The following is a 16,804-nucleotide window of genomic DNA, read 5'->3' on the forward strand; positions in this document are numbered from 1 at the left end:
AAGAAACTGTAAGCCCATGGAGAAACATTGGAACCACTATATATTACAAAAAATATTCGTCAACGCCAACAATTTGTTGAAAATTTAGCAGAGCTTTCGGAACCTATCCGGATCCCCTCTGCTAAACTTTTAACCAATTTTTGGCGTTGAAGAATTTATTTTGTAATATGATGTTCCAACAGAAGAATCTCCATTCGGTCAAAGGAAGCACTGTTCTCCTATGATGACATCAGTGTACACATATTGAAAAAAGAGAGGACAAGGAGGCTTTCTTTTTATATCCTTGCAAGTAAAGAAACTGAGGGGAGAAAATGTGGCACTAATTCGAAGGGGGACAGACTGGTTAGTTTGGCAAAGGAGTAGCTGTTCATTTGGAGGAAAGCACTTGCTGGTACGCAGCGGTTTATTCGAGGACATAAGGTGTGCCATTTGCTGTTAGGAATACACCACTTCACAAACCACTTAAAGAATGAGCGCAACTTTCCGGGCAAAGATTTCTGGGGTCGGTTGGGTGGCTTAAGCGAGACTTCTAATTGGTCAATGGCCGGGTCTCCGATGGCAGCCTTAAACCAATAATTGCTCACCTCATCCACCCAAAAGATCCTAGGAATACTTGAGCCAAAAGATTGTACACATGCTTCCTCTAGTTATGCATTGACAGATAAATTATCATTCATTTTTTGTTATTAACATACCTCGTCTTGGGTGACGTTTGCATGTGAAGTTTAAACCACGAAATTTCGCAAGCAAAACACAAAGGTTTTTCTTTTTCCTTGGAGGAAAAATCGTTGTCTGCTCTCGTTGATTGAGATGCCTTTTTCATCATAGCTGCAAAAATGCAGATTAGTTGTCGCATTAATGGGAGAACAACGGCAACATTACTGACACTGGAAAAGCACTTAAAAGCAACAAACCGTGGTGATTGAACAGTTATTTTAATTTTCCATTCACTGGTCACTTCGTGAAATATTGTTGAGAATAAACATTAAAACTTAAGACACCCCTGCCTCCCACATACTACGGCTACTGAATGTCTGTGAGTGTGAATTCTGTCATGAAAAACGTTCCCCATTGTTTAAATTATTAAAAATATGATCATATCGTAATCCAGACTGTTGCCCACCTTGAAGCTCAGCGCCATCTTGAGTGGCTTCTCGTATTCTCTCATGAAGAGCCATATGCAGAGTGGGGTCCCAGTTGACTAAGATCTCTTTGACCGTCATCGAGTATGGCTTTGTCACAAAAAGAAACATTTTAGTGTCTTACGCACTTTCGTTCGATAAAGAGGGTTAGATGTAGTGGCGGATCCAGGGCAGGGGCCCGCCGTCCCCCCCCCCCCCTCTTATCTTTAGACGAAACAGAGCCCCGAGAGGTCGAAAAAAAGATTTTGAGACCGCCCCCCTTATCTCAGGGTCTGAATGACCCCCCCCCCCCCCCCTATCTGAAGGTGTGGATCCGCCACTGAGATGTACACAGAATGACACAGAATATCACTGAGTGCACGAGTGCATGATTGTTGTATTAGAATTATTAGGCAGAAGTATTCTAAATGGTTATGGTTTCATTTTGTTAGAACAACCAGGATACAATAAAATGACCACTGCTCCTTATTCTCAGGAATGCCAGGTAATGGAAAGAAAGAATAATGTGTTGACTTGGTTGGCCAAGCGTGAAGACGTAAGCACATGCTCAAAGCTCAGCTTTGCGATAATGACAATATAAACGGTTCTAATAATTGTCAAAGTCTCGTTTACCAGAAGTCGAACACTGGCATAAGAAACAACGTTTGAAGCAAAGATGGGCTTTTGGGGAAGAAGTTTTAGTAGCGCGTTGCAAAACCAAGGCTCTGAAACTGTCATTTTAAATAATACATGCTTTTCTTCAACTATCAGCAAGCTTTCGATCCTTTTAATGTTGGGCAATATGTTCGTACGATCTCTTCATTTGATTCCATAAATGTTGTACGAATGTCAGGATCAAATGCTAGATAGAACCGTTCAAACGGGCCTCAAGCGCTTAGCACTAGTCATGTAAGTAGCGTACCTTATACGCGGGACGGGACAAGGTGAGAACAGGAATGCTGATTACATCATTTTTCAGTTCGGAAGAAACGACACATCTGTATGGCGCCTGAAACTAAAACAAGAAGGAATCAATTAATGGAAGGACATGTATTCTATTATTGCAGTTCTCCCAATTCTCCTGTTAATAAACGGCGACGAATATGCTTATCACTAGCTCTGGATAGAACTGAGTTGTTGTTGTTGTTGTTGTTGTTGTTGTTGTTGTTGTTTTTAATAGCCATACTGGTTTCACAAGAACGGAGAACTAAATGACTTGGTGATACACGTGATTGACATAAGAGAATTCACTACCTACCTTGAACCATTTAACTTTAAAAATTGAGCAACATTTTAATTTTAAAAAGGAAGACAATGAAAGACTGGAAAGAGCAAAAAGCCTCCTATATGAAAGGCAAGCTGAATCAGTTCTGAATGAACGGCTTCTGAGATAGCCTTCCAGACAGCCGTAACGCTGCGTGACCAGACAAAACGGCTACGTGGGAGACTACTTCTAAGAGTAAAAGAGTCTAAGGTCCAGTCCACACGAATCCGGATAAAAAATATGCGGTTTCAAAAACGTGCGGATTCGTGTGAACATGGCCTTAAACCTCTAAGGTCCCGGAAAAGAATATGCTGTTTTAAAAATGTCCGGATTCGTGTGAACAGGGCCTTAAACATCTAAGGTCCCGGATAAAGAATATGCGTTTTCAAAAATAAGCGGATTCGTGTGGGCATGACCTAAAAGACATTACTGTAGTACCTTTTGCAGTTCCAGCAGTCGGCAGAGTTTCATTCCACAGAGTTCACTCTTTAATGACTGGTCAGGGACAGATGTTGTTGTAACTACTGCCACGTCAACTCTTGTCATAAAGGAATCAACTCCTCCTGTACAACACAAGTTAACATAGTTTAAGAAAATGCTATCGGTTTGTTGCTGCATATAATAGCATCATAAACAGAGTAAATGGTAACGAATGCTGACCCTCCAGTGTTCCAAGATAAAACAGGTTGATGCCAGCTACTCTGCAATCCATGTCCAAAGCTGAAAAAATATAAAACGCCAGAGAGAAAACAAAAGATTGAACGGAAAGAATAACAAATATTGCAGACTTTGCGATATGTAACTGCTAGTTGAAATGATGGTATTTGCATGTAGTCGTATTTCTTGTTTCAGAAACATGAGCACATCACAGAACTGTTGCAGAATACTAGTTCACATTTTTTACCTTGTTCATTATTCACTTAAAGCTTGACGGGGCGTTGTCCAAGCCAAAGGACACAACATTAAAAAACCACGCCTTCTTTAAGAGCTCAGTGATTCAATTTGGCTAATATCATCACTCCAGAAAATGTTCCCTTGCTAAAGGTGTTGCCAAAGCAGAACACGAAATTTGAGCAGAAAAGTAACTGTAGACTGTGTGTGTACAGTGTACATACCGAAACTACTGCCAACATCATTCTTTTCCTCTGACGACGTTTCTGCAGATTTGAATTTCTTCAATGCCCAGACAGGCAACCACTTAAGCAAGAATCTACACACATCATGAGACCATTCAATAACCACTGAGGTTGCTTCAATAGTCAGCTTCACATCAGGTTCCTCAGTATCCGCAAGGACTTCTGTAGTACACTAAAGGAGAACAACATTGCATGATAATTGGATTCCTCTATTTGCAGGTGGAGATAGAAAAACGTTGTGCATTGAGAAAGCTGATCACGGTCTTAACACCTCTCCAAACGCAGGTAAATGCAATTTAACAGCATTTGCTATCCATGAGTTTCTACACAGCTCAGTGGAAAGAAGGCCCACCCAATGTTTGGGAATTTAAGGTTCACCTCCCATCGGGAACTCAAGATTTCTTCCTAGTTTGTAGCACGCTAGTGGCATGACCATAACTACATCGTTCTCAAATAAAATAACACTTCATTATTTCCCAGCTAGCAGAGGCCTCTTTTCCTAGTATTCGCCAAATACCAGGGGCAAAAAAGGCCTCTTCTAGCCGGAAACTGCATTATACTATTCTGCCAAGAAATCAAGCCAATCAAGAAATGTATATGAAGATAACACAAAAGCATCTACAGATACACCAGTCATCATCTCACTCTTTCCAATGAACACATCCTTCGTTGTGACAAAAATGCAACAGTTTAGATCTAACCTATCGTTGAAATCTTCTTACGTTCACATTGCAGCTTCCAAGTGTTAGCACTCTACCCCAGACATGTCTTGATGTACTTGGTGGGATGGAGAAATAATCATTTGAAGTACTGGATACGACACCAGAGGTAAGACCGTCTGTTAACTGGCTGTGGGTGGTATCCAAGTACACATATGCGTTTTCTACCCTTACTCTGCAACTGTAGGTGAAGAATCACAAAAAGTTTAAGGAAGGTTTGTAGTACATGTAACTGGTGGAAATTATTGTAACCCAGCAACTGCCTGCATATTTTGTCCACTAGAGATAACGTATCTCATCGCATGACTTATTCTCACAAATTGCTCCCATCATCAAGCCGTTGTGATCCTACAGCCGGACTCACTGAGAACTGTTAGGAAAGGTTCTTGAATCCGGCCCCAGATAGCTAGAATGTTCATTTAGATCACATATGCCTTATATAACTCAAAGTTTACGAGGGCATGACGATTCTCTCTTCTCCCGATAACAGAAATAAATTTCCTCACACCTGTTAATCATAATCATACACAGTCTAACAATACTTATAACAACGGTTACATATAGTCAACAGAAACTGGTGTACCTTAGATATCTTCCTGAGTTGAACTGCTTTATATCTGTAAAGAGGGTAGATAATACAAGCAATAAGTTATCACCTCTTAATATTACACAGTTCTCTCACTAAGTATGTGCGCTGTGATTGGTCAATATTGTGGGCTGTATGCTACTTGCACAGTCTGCTAAATTTGACAGTTTCTTTTCCTGCACACCCGATTAACCTCAGAGATAGACTACAGTTGACTATCTTAATATCTTGGTTTTAAGGCCATACTCTAAGTAAGGATCCCCGTTTTTTGTCAGTTGAATTAAAGTCCAAGTGCGGATGGGAAAAACCTTAGTAAATAACTTATTGTATGGATCGCAAAGTCCGTCAGTAAGAAGTATTTACAGTAACTTTTGAGGTCTACGCTGTACATTTCAGACCAAACAGGACTTGTTTTGTTCACGTTGATAGTTTCCTTATTTCAAAACTGCTATTTTGAACCCACAGACATAAGTACTCAAAATTCCCTTACTTTTCCATGACAAAAATAATATCTCCCTGTCCAAATAAATGGGCAAAACAATGTAAGATACAGAAAGGTCTCCAGCCTCCCCTTGGAGCCATTTTTTCAATTTTGTTATCCCTGTTTCGTGAATGTAAAGTTTTTTGTACTTTGAAAGTGAACATTCGCCTCCTTGAGATCAAAGTAATCTGCATCAATTTTCGCTGCCTTTTGTGCAAAATTTTAAAAAGGTGCCAACGACATATAGAATTTTAGGAGGAATTTCTATTTTTTCACTGACCATTTTCTGTCCTGTGGCAACGATGTATTATAACAACTTTTGAATCTGTGAACGAAATCCTGTGGTACGACCATTTCGGTGGAACTATATTGGCAGGATGTTCACATGGTGCTACTCACTGTTTCCAGTTTTTCACACAAATTGAAATAAGAAGAGTACACTTGCTTACCTTCTGAAGACATTTTAACATTGAGTTTGAGAGAAACAAGCACTGCATGGCACAGAGGCTGATCATTTGGACGTGGACTGGCAATGAACATACGTGAAAAGCAGTCAGTCACTTCAACGGATCCTGTTATCTCCAGCTCAGCTGGGAGACTTGATAAAATCCCTCTCTTGGGCCTGCAAATAAATAACAATTATCCACTGAATATAATGCATAAATACAATGTACATGTAATTGCAAACTTCCAGATCCTGGTAATCATGACTGTATGTCAAGGCCCATTTGATCCTTGAAAATCTACCATAGGGTAGCATCGGGGAAACCGGTCGTTTCAATACAAGTCGTTTCGATACAAACTCAAGCAGTGAAATTGCACAATATTTTGTTTACCTCAAGTATAGTTTGCGAGTGAACAAGAAAAACATTTTGGGTGAATATCAACGCTTTCAGAATTAATTTTACAATGTAAATTACTACTATTTTTCCTATCTAAGAGATTTAGCTGAACTTTGTCAGGGTATTTCGTAAGCACAAAAAGCATTAGCATATCAGTCATAAAAAGTCATCAGTCGTCCGTTTGCATGTACGGTAGCTTTGCGCTTTCCTTGACTTGGTACAGTATTATACTCCTCTTCTCGTTTTTAGCCTTTCTCTTTACAACTTATTACAGACAAATGTTTTGTTAGATAAGAATGGTCTTGGTCTATAACCATAAGAATGGTTTTGTTAGATAAGAATGGTCTTGACTTAGACCCTACATGTATTTGGAATGATTAGACAAAAAGCCAAAAGAAAGTTCCTACAGCCTTTTTTGCTGGGCCCTTTCTTTGTCCCCAGTCACTTAACATATCATTGCAAATTCATTCCCTCTATTATTATATTCAACTGATTTTTTTTTCATCAATTTCATCTGGAAACATTCCAACAGTACTTACCCTTTCTTGAGACTCCGCTCCCCTGTAGTATCTGATATACTTAGGCCTTTTCTCCATGACTTGAAATATTCCAGCCAATATGTGAAGTCTTCCTGGACATGAGCATAACCAACTGATTCAATGTACAAAGTGGAGGCCAGTACAACGGTGTCATAATGACAGGAGAGCTATCACGTAGAAAACATAAGACAAACAGAAGAACATGTCACAAGGATATATTTTTTACATTTTAATTTTGAATTCAATAGTTTTATGTAGTGTAGAGTGGCTATTTTACAATACCTTTGATTCAATTCTAAGTCTTTGCAATTCACACAATCGGAAACATTTCATGTTTTTAATTGCCATTCCTGTAGAAAGCAAGAAAAAAATAGTAGAGTCAACGTTCAATGTTATACTTACCCGCTGACACTAGATATCCTTTACGCCACCTTGGTTGAACGTTCCATGAACAAAAAACCAACAACAGACTAATACTGTTAGGCCTATGTTCAGAGGTAAATTTGCAGCAATAATGAAAAGCATTTCTAGAAACACCGTTCAATCACATCAAGGCACAAGATTCTGTAATTCTTCAACTATTCTGGCATTCAAGAAAGCAAAAACAAACAATTAATGTTCAAATTTTACAATTAAACCATCCACAATCAGAATTAATTTCAACAACAAAACATTCTAAGATTTCACAACATACATGTAAATATTAAACTTATACCTGACATCCCAACATTCAGATCACACTGAGGAGAGGCTTGTGAATTGTTAGATGGTCTCGCCTGAGAATGTAGACCACTGACTATTTTTTTCACCTCTAGTGTGAGGGAACTAAATAAAAATTGCAAAAAATTAATACTTTATTTAAAACAAGTTCCAACATTTGTAAAAATTATTGTAAATTTTCTTCCTTGCTTAAAGCCATATAGAAAAAAGAAATATTTGTGTCAAGGAATATACTCTCAACAACTATAAATACATGTCACAAATGTGAGTAAAATATTTTACAGAAACTTAGCATTGGGAAGGATGTACTATTTAAAAAATGAGCAGGAGTGTATTATCAGGTTTAAAAACTTGAGGGAAAGCTGAGTTTTTAAACCTGATAATACACAACTGCGAGTTTTTTGAACAGCTTCAAAATCTCTGATATAGATCAACTCATTGCTGCACTAATATTTAGATTTGGAGTTATTTTGGTCTATCAGATGTAAAGACACTCATTAAACATCAATTTATTTTATTTTTTTTCTTTATGAATTATTAATGAGTTTTTGAAAGTGTTACAAACAACTCATCTGTGCAATAATGTACACAAGATAATAAATGAGTGAGAAGAGATAAATGTACATGTAGGAGTCCTCAACTCTCTCTTGCAAATGGACAACATTTAAGAAGACCACTTTTATTTCCAATAATATTTTAATCACTTTTGTAAAGGTCCCAAAAGTGAGGCCCTGCCAGGGGGGGGTCCCATGTTGCCTGTCTGAATTTTAAAACGTCTCATGTCGGTGTTTATAAGTGCTTGTCAGTCATTGTTGGCTTTGCCGTCATTGTCGCAATTTGGCCGAGGGAGGTTGTCTCTTATCGCGATTTCATTTTACCCGCTGTGGCTACTTTTTGGCCCATGTCGCTTGTCGGAATTTATCCTGGCAGGGCCTCAAAAGTTCAAACATTAGACAGAATTATCCACTGGATAACTGTTATTAAGGAAAAACAATTGCATTGTCCTATATATGTATTATTATTCAAAACTGGTTTATCTAGTGTATAGCACTATCCACCATCTAAACAACTGGGGCGAGGTATATAAAGTGCACTGTCTAGCCACTTACAAAGTTCTCAAAAATACCTTTTTTCTTTGTTTAAAAATGTGACTTTGGTAACTTCCACTGCAAGCTCAATACTCTAAAGAAAATGGTACAAATTATTACTGAGAACATGAATCAGTTTATGGAAAATTTTGCAGATAAGAACCTTGTGCAAACCTTAAAAAACTATTAAATATTGATAAGCAAAGAACCTAACAATTTCATCATGAACATCCCCATCTCTAATTAGTGTTTAAAAATACATAAGTCGTTTTATAAGACTTCAAGTCATATGACAAATAAATTTTGGCATAATTATTACACAGCAAGTACATAACTGTGTATACAAAGTAATTTATTATTATTGACTAAAAAGAACTGTCAAGGAATTACTATAAATAAAGATTAAACAAAATTTCAAGGCTGCCAAGATGTTGTCTGGCAACACTATAAAGTTAGTGTGCTTATATGTATCTACATGTAGGGCTGTGCTTTAGCAGAGCCCAGTGCATAGTGGTGAATTACTTTGCCCGTGAGTAACCTAAAACCTGGATTACACAGGATCAGATTTCCTGGGCTCAGTTTTTCTTCTTAGAGCACAATTGTAGCCTTAGTCCTGTTACCTTTGGCATATGAGAAATCTTCTCTTGAATTTCTGCTAATGTAAAGGGCTTTGCCGCAGCTATTGGATTCACTTTCGTTTCCTCTTGAATGTTGACAGCTTGTAAATTGCCCTTTCTTTCAAGCAAACCTGAGAGGAGGAAGATAGATGTTATAGAGGTCTCACGCTTTTATGCCTTTTCCAGAACAGGAATAGTACCAAGAAAGACCAGAAACTCTTGTCATTAAGGAGCTACTGTATTTTCAGATAATAACTTTGCACAAAAAGCATGCCTCAGTTTGTTTGCTACTACATGTAAGGGCAAACTAAAACAAAACAATGGAGTCCACAAAACTGAAGTCTGTCAGTATGAGACACCAGTTAGAATTTGTATGTTTTTACTGCGCTTTTCAAAAACACGTGAACTCTGAAGTTCAAAAGCCAACTAACATTTGCGCTTTTTGCTGCCGCCAATCATCTTAGCAGACCTTTAAGGAAACAGAACTTTACTTACACGAATTCAAAAGGTCATGGTTTGTGATCTGTGATTGGTAGATTTTGATCCATTTTGTGTGTTTCTGTGTTTCAAGGTTTGTTGCTTGTGATCGTAACTGTGATTGACGGCAGCGAAAAATGCAATTATTGTTAAGGCGGCTTTTGAACTTTAGAGTTCTCGTGTTTGTGAAAAGCACAGTAAAAGTACTAAATTTCCATCAGTTTGAACACTGAAATAGACAGTTTCATTTGACAGCTCACATGCTTGGGTAATGACTTGCAACAGTGGTCTTTATTATGACTGTACAACATATACATTGACTGCATCTCAGTACTAATTTTCTAAAATATACACAATGTTCATTACTCTATTATGATGACAGAATTTTATAATGATGATACATGTAGCAAGTTTGAAGGATGAACTGAAGGACTAAAACAGCCATTGCTCACCCTCGGAAAGCAAAATATCTACATTCTTGATATTTACAGTTGCACTCTATAATGAAAGGAGAGGTAAGGACTTTATCAGTAATTTGCATAATAGTAATAAAAACAATAATAACAATAACAACAACTTATTATTATTTCTTAGAAACTGTGTATGAAGAACCTCATTTCAGAATGGCCAATTTATCAACCTACATGTACTTCAAAAGTAAATTAAGTTGAGTTAGCATGCATGAAGCCGAGCCCAAGAAGCTTACAATCATGCATGATACATGTACCAAGAAATCTGTTAATAGGATTTACAATGCATTGTGAGACAAAATGTCCAGAACTGAAGAATAACCAATCAAAGCATCTTCTGGGTTTTTTTGTTGTAGTTTTTGCTATTGTTGTTTTTTTTTATTTTCAGTTTGTTCCAGTTTATTATTGTTTTCACTATTAAACAATTGCTATAATTGAGACAAAAATTTGCTAGCAAATTTTTCCTACACCTTTTTTAAAAGCTGTAGGAAATTAAAATCCTTGTTGAATTTGTTATTCTTGCTATATTTGGTATTAACTTCCATACATTTCTGCAAGCAATTTCCTTTAACTCTCTTCTCGCTAAAACTGCAAAAAGAAATTGCTACCAATTATGTGTACCAGAATACACATAATGCCATCTTTTATTTTATTTGTTTTATTAATAATCTGTTATATACATCCCAAGTTTACCTCTAGCTTGAAGCTTTCTAAAGGAGCAACAGAAATTTCCATAAGAAGTGAACATGACAGTTCTGCAAAAGGATCTGATGTGAAATCTGTATTACTCTAAAAAGAGAGAAATCAACTATTAATTTGTTTATTCACATGTCCATGTCAACAATGAAAGAAAAGTAACGTTAAACTTGTAGCTGGCATACACTTCATAGAAATAATTATTGGGTCATTAAAATTAGGTACAGATGTATGGATTGCATTTCTTGCATGCTGTTCACAGGAAGTAGCCTTAAAAAATACATATAACTGAACGTAAAAATAATTGATGTTAGAAGTCTGATTGTTCAAAAATTAATCAAGTGCATGCACTGTACATGCCATGTCCAATGCAATAATATTAGGCATTAGCAGTATTCTCAGTTCCTCATACCTCTATATCATTGAATAACTTTGTTCTTATCTTGGCTATTTCCAAGGTAGAAGACAAACTGAAAAAGCAACAAGAAGCAAAAATCCATTAAGAGATTAGACTAAAATTAAGGACATTAGCACAAAACAGAAGACAGTGTTAAATCTACAGAGGGAGTAAAAGTTACTTCAAAATAACAGTAAAGATTTCTAACATTTTTTTATAAGACTTTCTCGATCTGTAAAAAAACTGTTAGAGGCATTATACATGCACTGAATTAATATCATTATGTGCATGACAGTAAACATTCAACACAGCATTTCATCTGAACTGCAGACACTTCAGAGTCCAATACATAACCTAAATGTTTTCCTACAGGACATGTTCCCCTTACCATTTATTATCAGGCCTAGCAAAGAAGTGTAGTCCATCAGGAAGAAAGCATTGAGTTTGTGAGCCATGTTTGTTTCTAATGATAAGTTGGACACTGGACACCTGAATACCCACATACTGTTTTAAAATCAGAAAAATACATTCAAACTGTAAGTATTTACTATTTAACTATTTCTTTGGGTTGCAATACTGCTATACTGTACCACTTACTTCAAAAGTCAACTTCAACTTTAAACTTGAAGCACATGAACATTGTACAGTGTACAATTTATAATACAAAATGCAGAAATGCTCACTGTAAAAAAAATTTGTTAATTATCTTGGTACATCCAACATCATTTATTTCATGAGTCAGTTTTTACTTTACAAATATCCATGAGTCACAAAATAAAAATTACAGAGTTTGAGAAAAAAAGTTTGAATCTAGCAATACTCCAAACATCCACATGAAACTCAAGTTTTCCTGACCAATCTGGAGAAAATGTTGTATCAAACTTTTTTGTACTTACAGTATATATAACATTGTACTTAATACCACAGAGCATCTGATAGTAAAGTAACAAGTGAAGCCTTAACAAACCTGGCAGCATTTTCTTAAAAGTCTTGAGATAGTTTTTTTATGTTTCACCACTGAAAAGGTAACAATAAAGAAAGACAGTGCTTCACTGACCTCACTAATCAGGTTGTCTAAAAAACTTTCAAAGCAATATTACTGCACAAATTACAGTATGTATATACCACTATTTGTATCTCATATTGTGTGCATGCATAAGTATAACCCCTACTTCAGATCAAGCTAATAGGTCACTTCTGAGTTTCAAAAACCCTCACTTTCAAAATGAGGCCAAGTGCAAAACCTTTCTTGTAAAAATTAGTTTTATTTGCATGAGAATGAAAAATCATTTCCATACCAAAGGCTGAGCACTTAACCTCATTTTGATACAGACACTGGGAGGAACTTGAAAATGGCCTATTAGCAAGACCCTCTTAATAAAGGCATTCAACAAAAAATGCTTCTTTTGACATTATTTATTATTTTCTACACAAGATGTAAAAAGTAGATAACAAGGCCATATGCAACCCTGCCTAACAAGCACCCCATTTTTACAACCACTTCTTTGTTACAATCACACTATTTGATTGAAACTTAAAAACACTCAGTCAATTTGATTTCTATAAACCTTATTAATATGATTACTATAATTCAGGAAACCAAAAGTGGTAATATTCATGGGGTTCAACGTATATGTTGTGGTTCAATTTTATCCTTTGTTTTATGGGTATGGTAATGTGTGATAATGAGTTTGAAACAAAGGAGAATGAAATTTAACCCTTTAAACCCTAAGATCAAAATTGAGATTCTCATTTACTGCCCCTATACTTTTTCAATAGAAGTAATGGGGAGAATTTGTTGAAGTATCAATTAGACTCATCTTCCCTGATCATATTACTCAATTCTCATGACCACTCTGTTTTCTAAAGCATTGATATTATAAGGAGAAATTTGATGCCGATCACTCTTAGGGCTTAAAGGGTTAAACCAAGGATAAAATTGAACCACAACATATACATCGCAAATGATGAAGCTCACCAAAGTTTTTTGATGATCTTTGCCTTGCTACCTGATCCACTTGGCTTTTATTCTCATGATTCCCTTTCTTTATTTCTACAACAACACCTTTACATAACACTGTAAATAGTCTCCTACAAAGCAAGTCACATTTTGTAAATGAGTTCACATCTTTATGCACAGAATCATTAAGTGGTCATACTGTAGTTGACACTACAGCTACCCCCGCTCTGTCAGTTGTTGTCAATTGTATTCTTGTTCTTTGTGTAGCTCTTTGAGATATACCAATTCATATTCAAGATTTTTGCACATATTCCATACAATAGGTGAGATACAAAACAGGAAATTCAAGATTTCATGCACTAATTTAGGTTGATTTGTACAGCTTTGATCAAAACATTCTCAGTTTCCATAATTTTTCTTATAAAAGTAAAAGAAAAGATTTGATTAGAGGTGGTAATTTATCCCATATTTTCTTGCATTTTTTACATACAGTTTGTTTTAATAGCTAGAAATTAAGCCTTAGAAATATAAAGTTTGATTAATTCACATTTACATTCTAGTCCTTTTATTAACTATTACATAGCTTTAAAAAAAAGGCTTCAAAGACGGACATCTATGAGCAGGGAAAACATCAGCACAGAATTTAATTGTCAGCGAATTTCTGTAATGGTTTATTGTTCTGCCGATAAGCTAGCTTGATTCACTTGATTGCTCGAATTGCTTGATTGTGGACCGAGTCTTATTCCCCCAAAGTGAGTTGAGTCTCACTGGCAAATCGTTTCCAATAAAGCATGATGTGACTGATAAACTCGTGTCTGGTAAACCCTCCAAGTGCAGTGGTTACACACAGTTACATGCCCTTTATACCTTTATCTGTGCTTAACAAGTATCTTTCAGTCCATATCTTTCAAAACAGCTGCTCCAAAGAATGTCACTGAACACACGTAACGCAAAAGAGTATCGAAGTTTAACTGTACCGTTAAGTGTCACAAAATCAACATACCCGGTAAGCTGTCCCTTTGAACATATTCTGTTTTATGTCATCCTAACCATTTCTTACTTGCGTCATGTGCACAGTTGAACCGTTATGATAACCCAACGATTTTTTGTCATATACTGACTGCACACTTCAACTGTAATTACTTTTCTATTTAACAATATTATTCCTTGAGCCCAAAAATCCAACTAGTTGGTCAAAAATATTGAATCAAAACAACTTAAGCTAGCAAAACAAGATTCAGCCACCACTGTTTTCGTTTTCAAAGCTGGTGCTTTTCACTACTAGTGGGCTATAACATATAGCCTAGTAGTAGCTCAACCAATCAAAAATGCAGCATTGATAATAGACCACTAGTTGGATTTTACAAAATATATATACATGCGCGAGCTACTAGGATGCCTCCTTGGGATTTTGCCTTTTGGGTGAAATCCCTGCAGGGGCACACCAATGGGCAGATTAAAAACACAACAAAATCTCTATAGAAATTTTTTAAAACATAAAAACTTACTTTGAATCACTCAGAGTCCACTTGCAGTGTAAACATATTTTTTCTATTTCCTATTGATTTGAGGTAATAACAGCAACTGTAAGCTACTTAACAGTACATTTTTAATAATTTATCATATAAAGATCCATCATCTTTGCTTTCTTCTCTGAACAGCCTTCCCTCCCCTATATTCATTCATATACTTCTTAGCTATCCCTTTTTCCTGACATGCTTCCTTCCCCTCTACTTTTCTCTTACTTCTTTTCTCCTCCCTTTCTTATTCCTTCATTTTTTCCCACCCACTCTTCCAGTCCCACTCTCTTTTTTCACAAACATTATTCATTCCTTCTTTCCTAAATTCAACCACTTCTTCCTTAAATTATTCCACATCATAACACATTTGCCCACTTTTTAAATTAATTGGCTGTTCTTTTTGCATCCTCTTCCTTTTGCAACCTCAGCCTTCTTGTTAAACTACAAAAGCCCCTGAAAATTACCACAACAAATAACAGCATGAAGGTTTTCAACTTACAATTTTAACCCCATTTCTTAATGTAATCTCAATACCACTTAAAGCAAATAAGCCAAGGGCATCAAGCTTAAGATCCAAATGAAAGAAATATTGAGCAGCAATTTCAACTAACCAGGCAAAAAATCTAGAAACAAAGTGAAAATACATACATTTTAAAAATTATCCCCAGTTAGTAGCAGTAAGAGATCTGGTCCCAGTTGTTCAAACATCGGATTAAGCACTATCCACGGGATAAAAATCTGACCAGTGGATAACGCAATCGTTTTCCTTAATACTTATCCCCTGGATAGTGATTTATCCGGTGGGTAGCGCTATCCAATGTTTGAACAACCAGGGCCTGGATAATAGAAGTAGCTGAAAAACAGCTGGTCATAGAAAGTGAAAATCCATTGAAATATGAAAATAATTTTTTTTGCATTTCTTCACCAGTGTCTATGTTGCAGGTCAAAATTAAATTCGAGTTAAAATTTTTTATTAAACCTTAACCTAGGTTGATTCTCAAATTCTTTTATCTCCTAGCCCCATTACTCCTGTTTAAGGGCTAGGACACAAAGGGAGTTGAGAATCAACCTACTTAAAATTTTTTTTATCTGAATTCAATTTTGACCTGTAACATCTATAAAATATAAGCTATGATCTTCTGAAATGAGTTTTGAAGCTTTGTGGGTTTTTTGTGACCAATGAAAAGTAATGCCATACAAAGTTAACTAGAAATATGTAGTTGAAAATATGCATCATTACTGGGGAATCAGCGAAAAATAAGCTTATGAGCCTAACAAGAAATATACCTCAAGTAAGGAAACAATGAAAAAATGGCTCTTAGACTTGATAAGGTGAAAGAAAAAAGTAGTATGTGTCAATTATTTTGCCAGATTGTATTATAATCAATGGTTAAAACCAAGTATGTATTGTTATATATTGTTTTTACTACTATTGCACAGGCTAAAACCTTCCCACAACATCGCGTAAAAGTCATGCGGTACAAGGAAAACTAATTGCAACTACACACAAACCCCTAAATCATCTAAACGAATTTTATAGAAAAACTTAGTATTCTTCCTAAAGTGTTCAAAGCTTGATTATATTGGAGCTTGGTGGTTTTAAATTATTTTTCTTTAATTAAGCTTTGTGGTTTGTGCTAGTGGGGCTGAGGTTGTCAGCTGCCACTGCAAAGTTGTGCGAATTAAGCAAACGCTACTCAGATCCTGCAGCTTTTCCATGCAATATTAAAACTACAGTAATTTATCAGATAATCGATTTATAAATATTGGGTGTTAACACAGTTAAATTGTAATTGTTTTTTAGATACGATCATCGTTACCATAACTCTTTACAAAGTTTAACAAAAAATAAAACCAAGCCATAAAAAAAATATCGATCACGAAGAAACAACAAGTTTAGGCAAAATTTGTCCATCGATTGTGTACATCATAACGCACCTTCCAAAGAAGATAGCCGCCAAAAGAAGAAGGAGAATTATCCCCAAGCTATAAAGCAGTATCATAATAAAGCATGTCTAATAAATAGCACCTCCGAGCCCTTCAAAATTTAAATTCTGCGACCGCCATATTGTTTTGATAAGGTGCGCAGTCCCATTTTGCGCATAAGAATAACGAAATACCCGCTGAGTGCACAACGGCGCAACTGTTTGGTAAACTGGTCGCAATTCATC

At 36.1% G+C, this 16,804-nt stretch overlaps 1 protein-coding gene across 1 annotated transcript in view; it reads right to left on the reverse strand.

The window, feature by feature from the left end:
• Positions 1 to 16,708, reverse strand: part of LOC140953093 (bridge-like lipid transfer protein family member 2) — a 54,781-nt gene extending 38,073 nt beyond the window's left edge. The window contains 23 exon segments of the mRNA XM_073402591.1: positions 696 to 828; positions 1,124 to 1,232; positions 2,044 to 2,130; positions 2,824 to 2,948; positions 3,046 to 3,105; positions 3,501 to 3,693; positions 4,244 to 4,421; positions 4,824 to 4,857; positions 5,757 to 5,920; positions 6,689 to 6,855; positions 6,971 to 7,038; positions 7,404 to 7,513; positions 8,535 to 8,590; positions 9,117 to 9,244; positions 10,043 to 10,088; positions 10,754 to 10,849; positions 11,142 to 11,226; positions 11,542 to 11,657; positions 12,121 to 12,170; positions 13,132 to 13,244; positions 14,622 to 14,671; positions 15,133 to 15,256; positions 16,572 to 16,708. Coding sequence (XP_073258692.1) covers positions 696 to 828; positions 1,124 to 1,232; positions 2,044 to 2,130; positions 2,824 to 2,948; positions 3,046 to 3,105; positions 3,501 to 3,693; positions 4,244 to 4,421; positions 4,824 to 4,857; positions 5,757 to 5,920; positions 6,689 to 6,855; positions 6,971 to 7,038; positions 7,404 to 7,513; positions 8,535 to 8,590; positions 9,117 to 9,244; positions 10,043 to 10,088; positions 10,754 to 10,849; positions 11,142 to 11,226; positions 11,542 to 11,657; positions 12,121 to 12,170; positions 13,132 to 13,244; positions 14,622 to 14,671; positions 15,133 to 15,256; positions 16,572 to 16,636 — 2,357 coding nt within the window. The 5' untranslated portion in view covers positions 16,637 to 16,708.
• Between the last annotated feature and the right edge of the window lie 96 nt (positions 16,709 to 16,804).

The sequence above is a fragment of the Porites lutea genome, chromosome 11 (assembly GCF_958299795.1).
Source record: "Porites lutea chromosome 11, jaPorLute2.1, whole genome shotgun sequence".
Lineage (NCBI taxonomy): Eukaryota > Metazoa > Cnidaria > Anthozoa > Scleractinia > Poritidae > Porites > Porites lutea.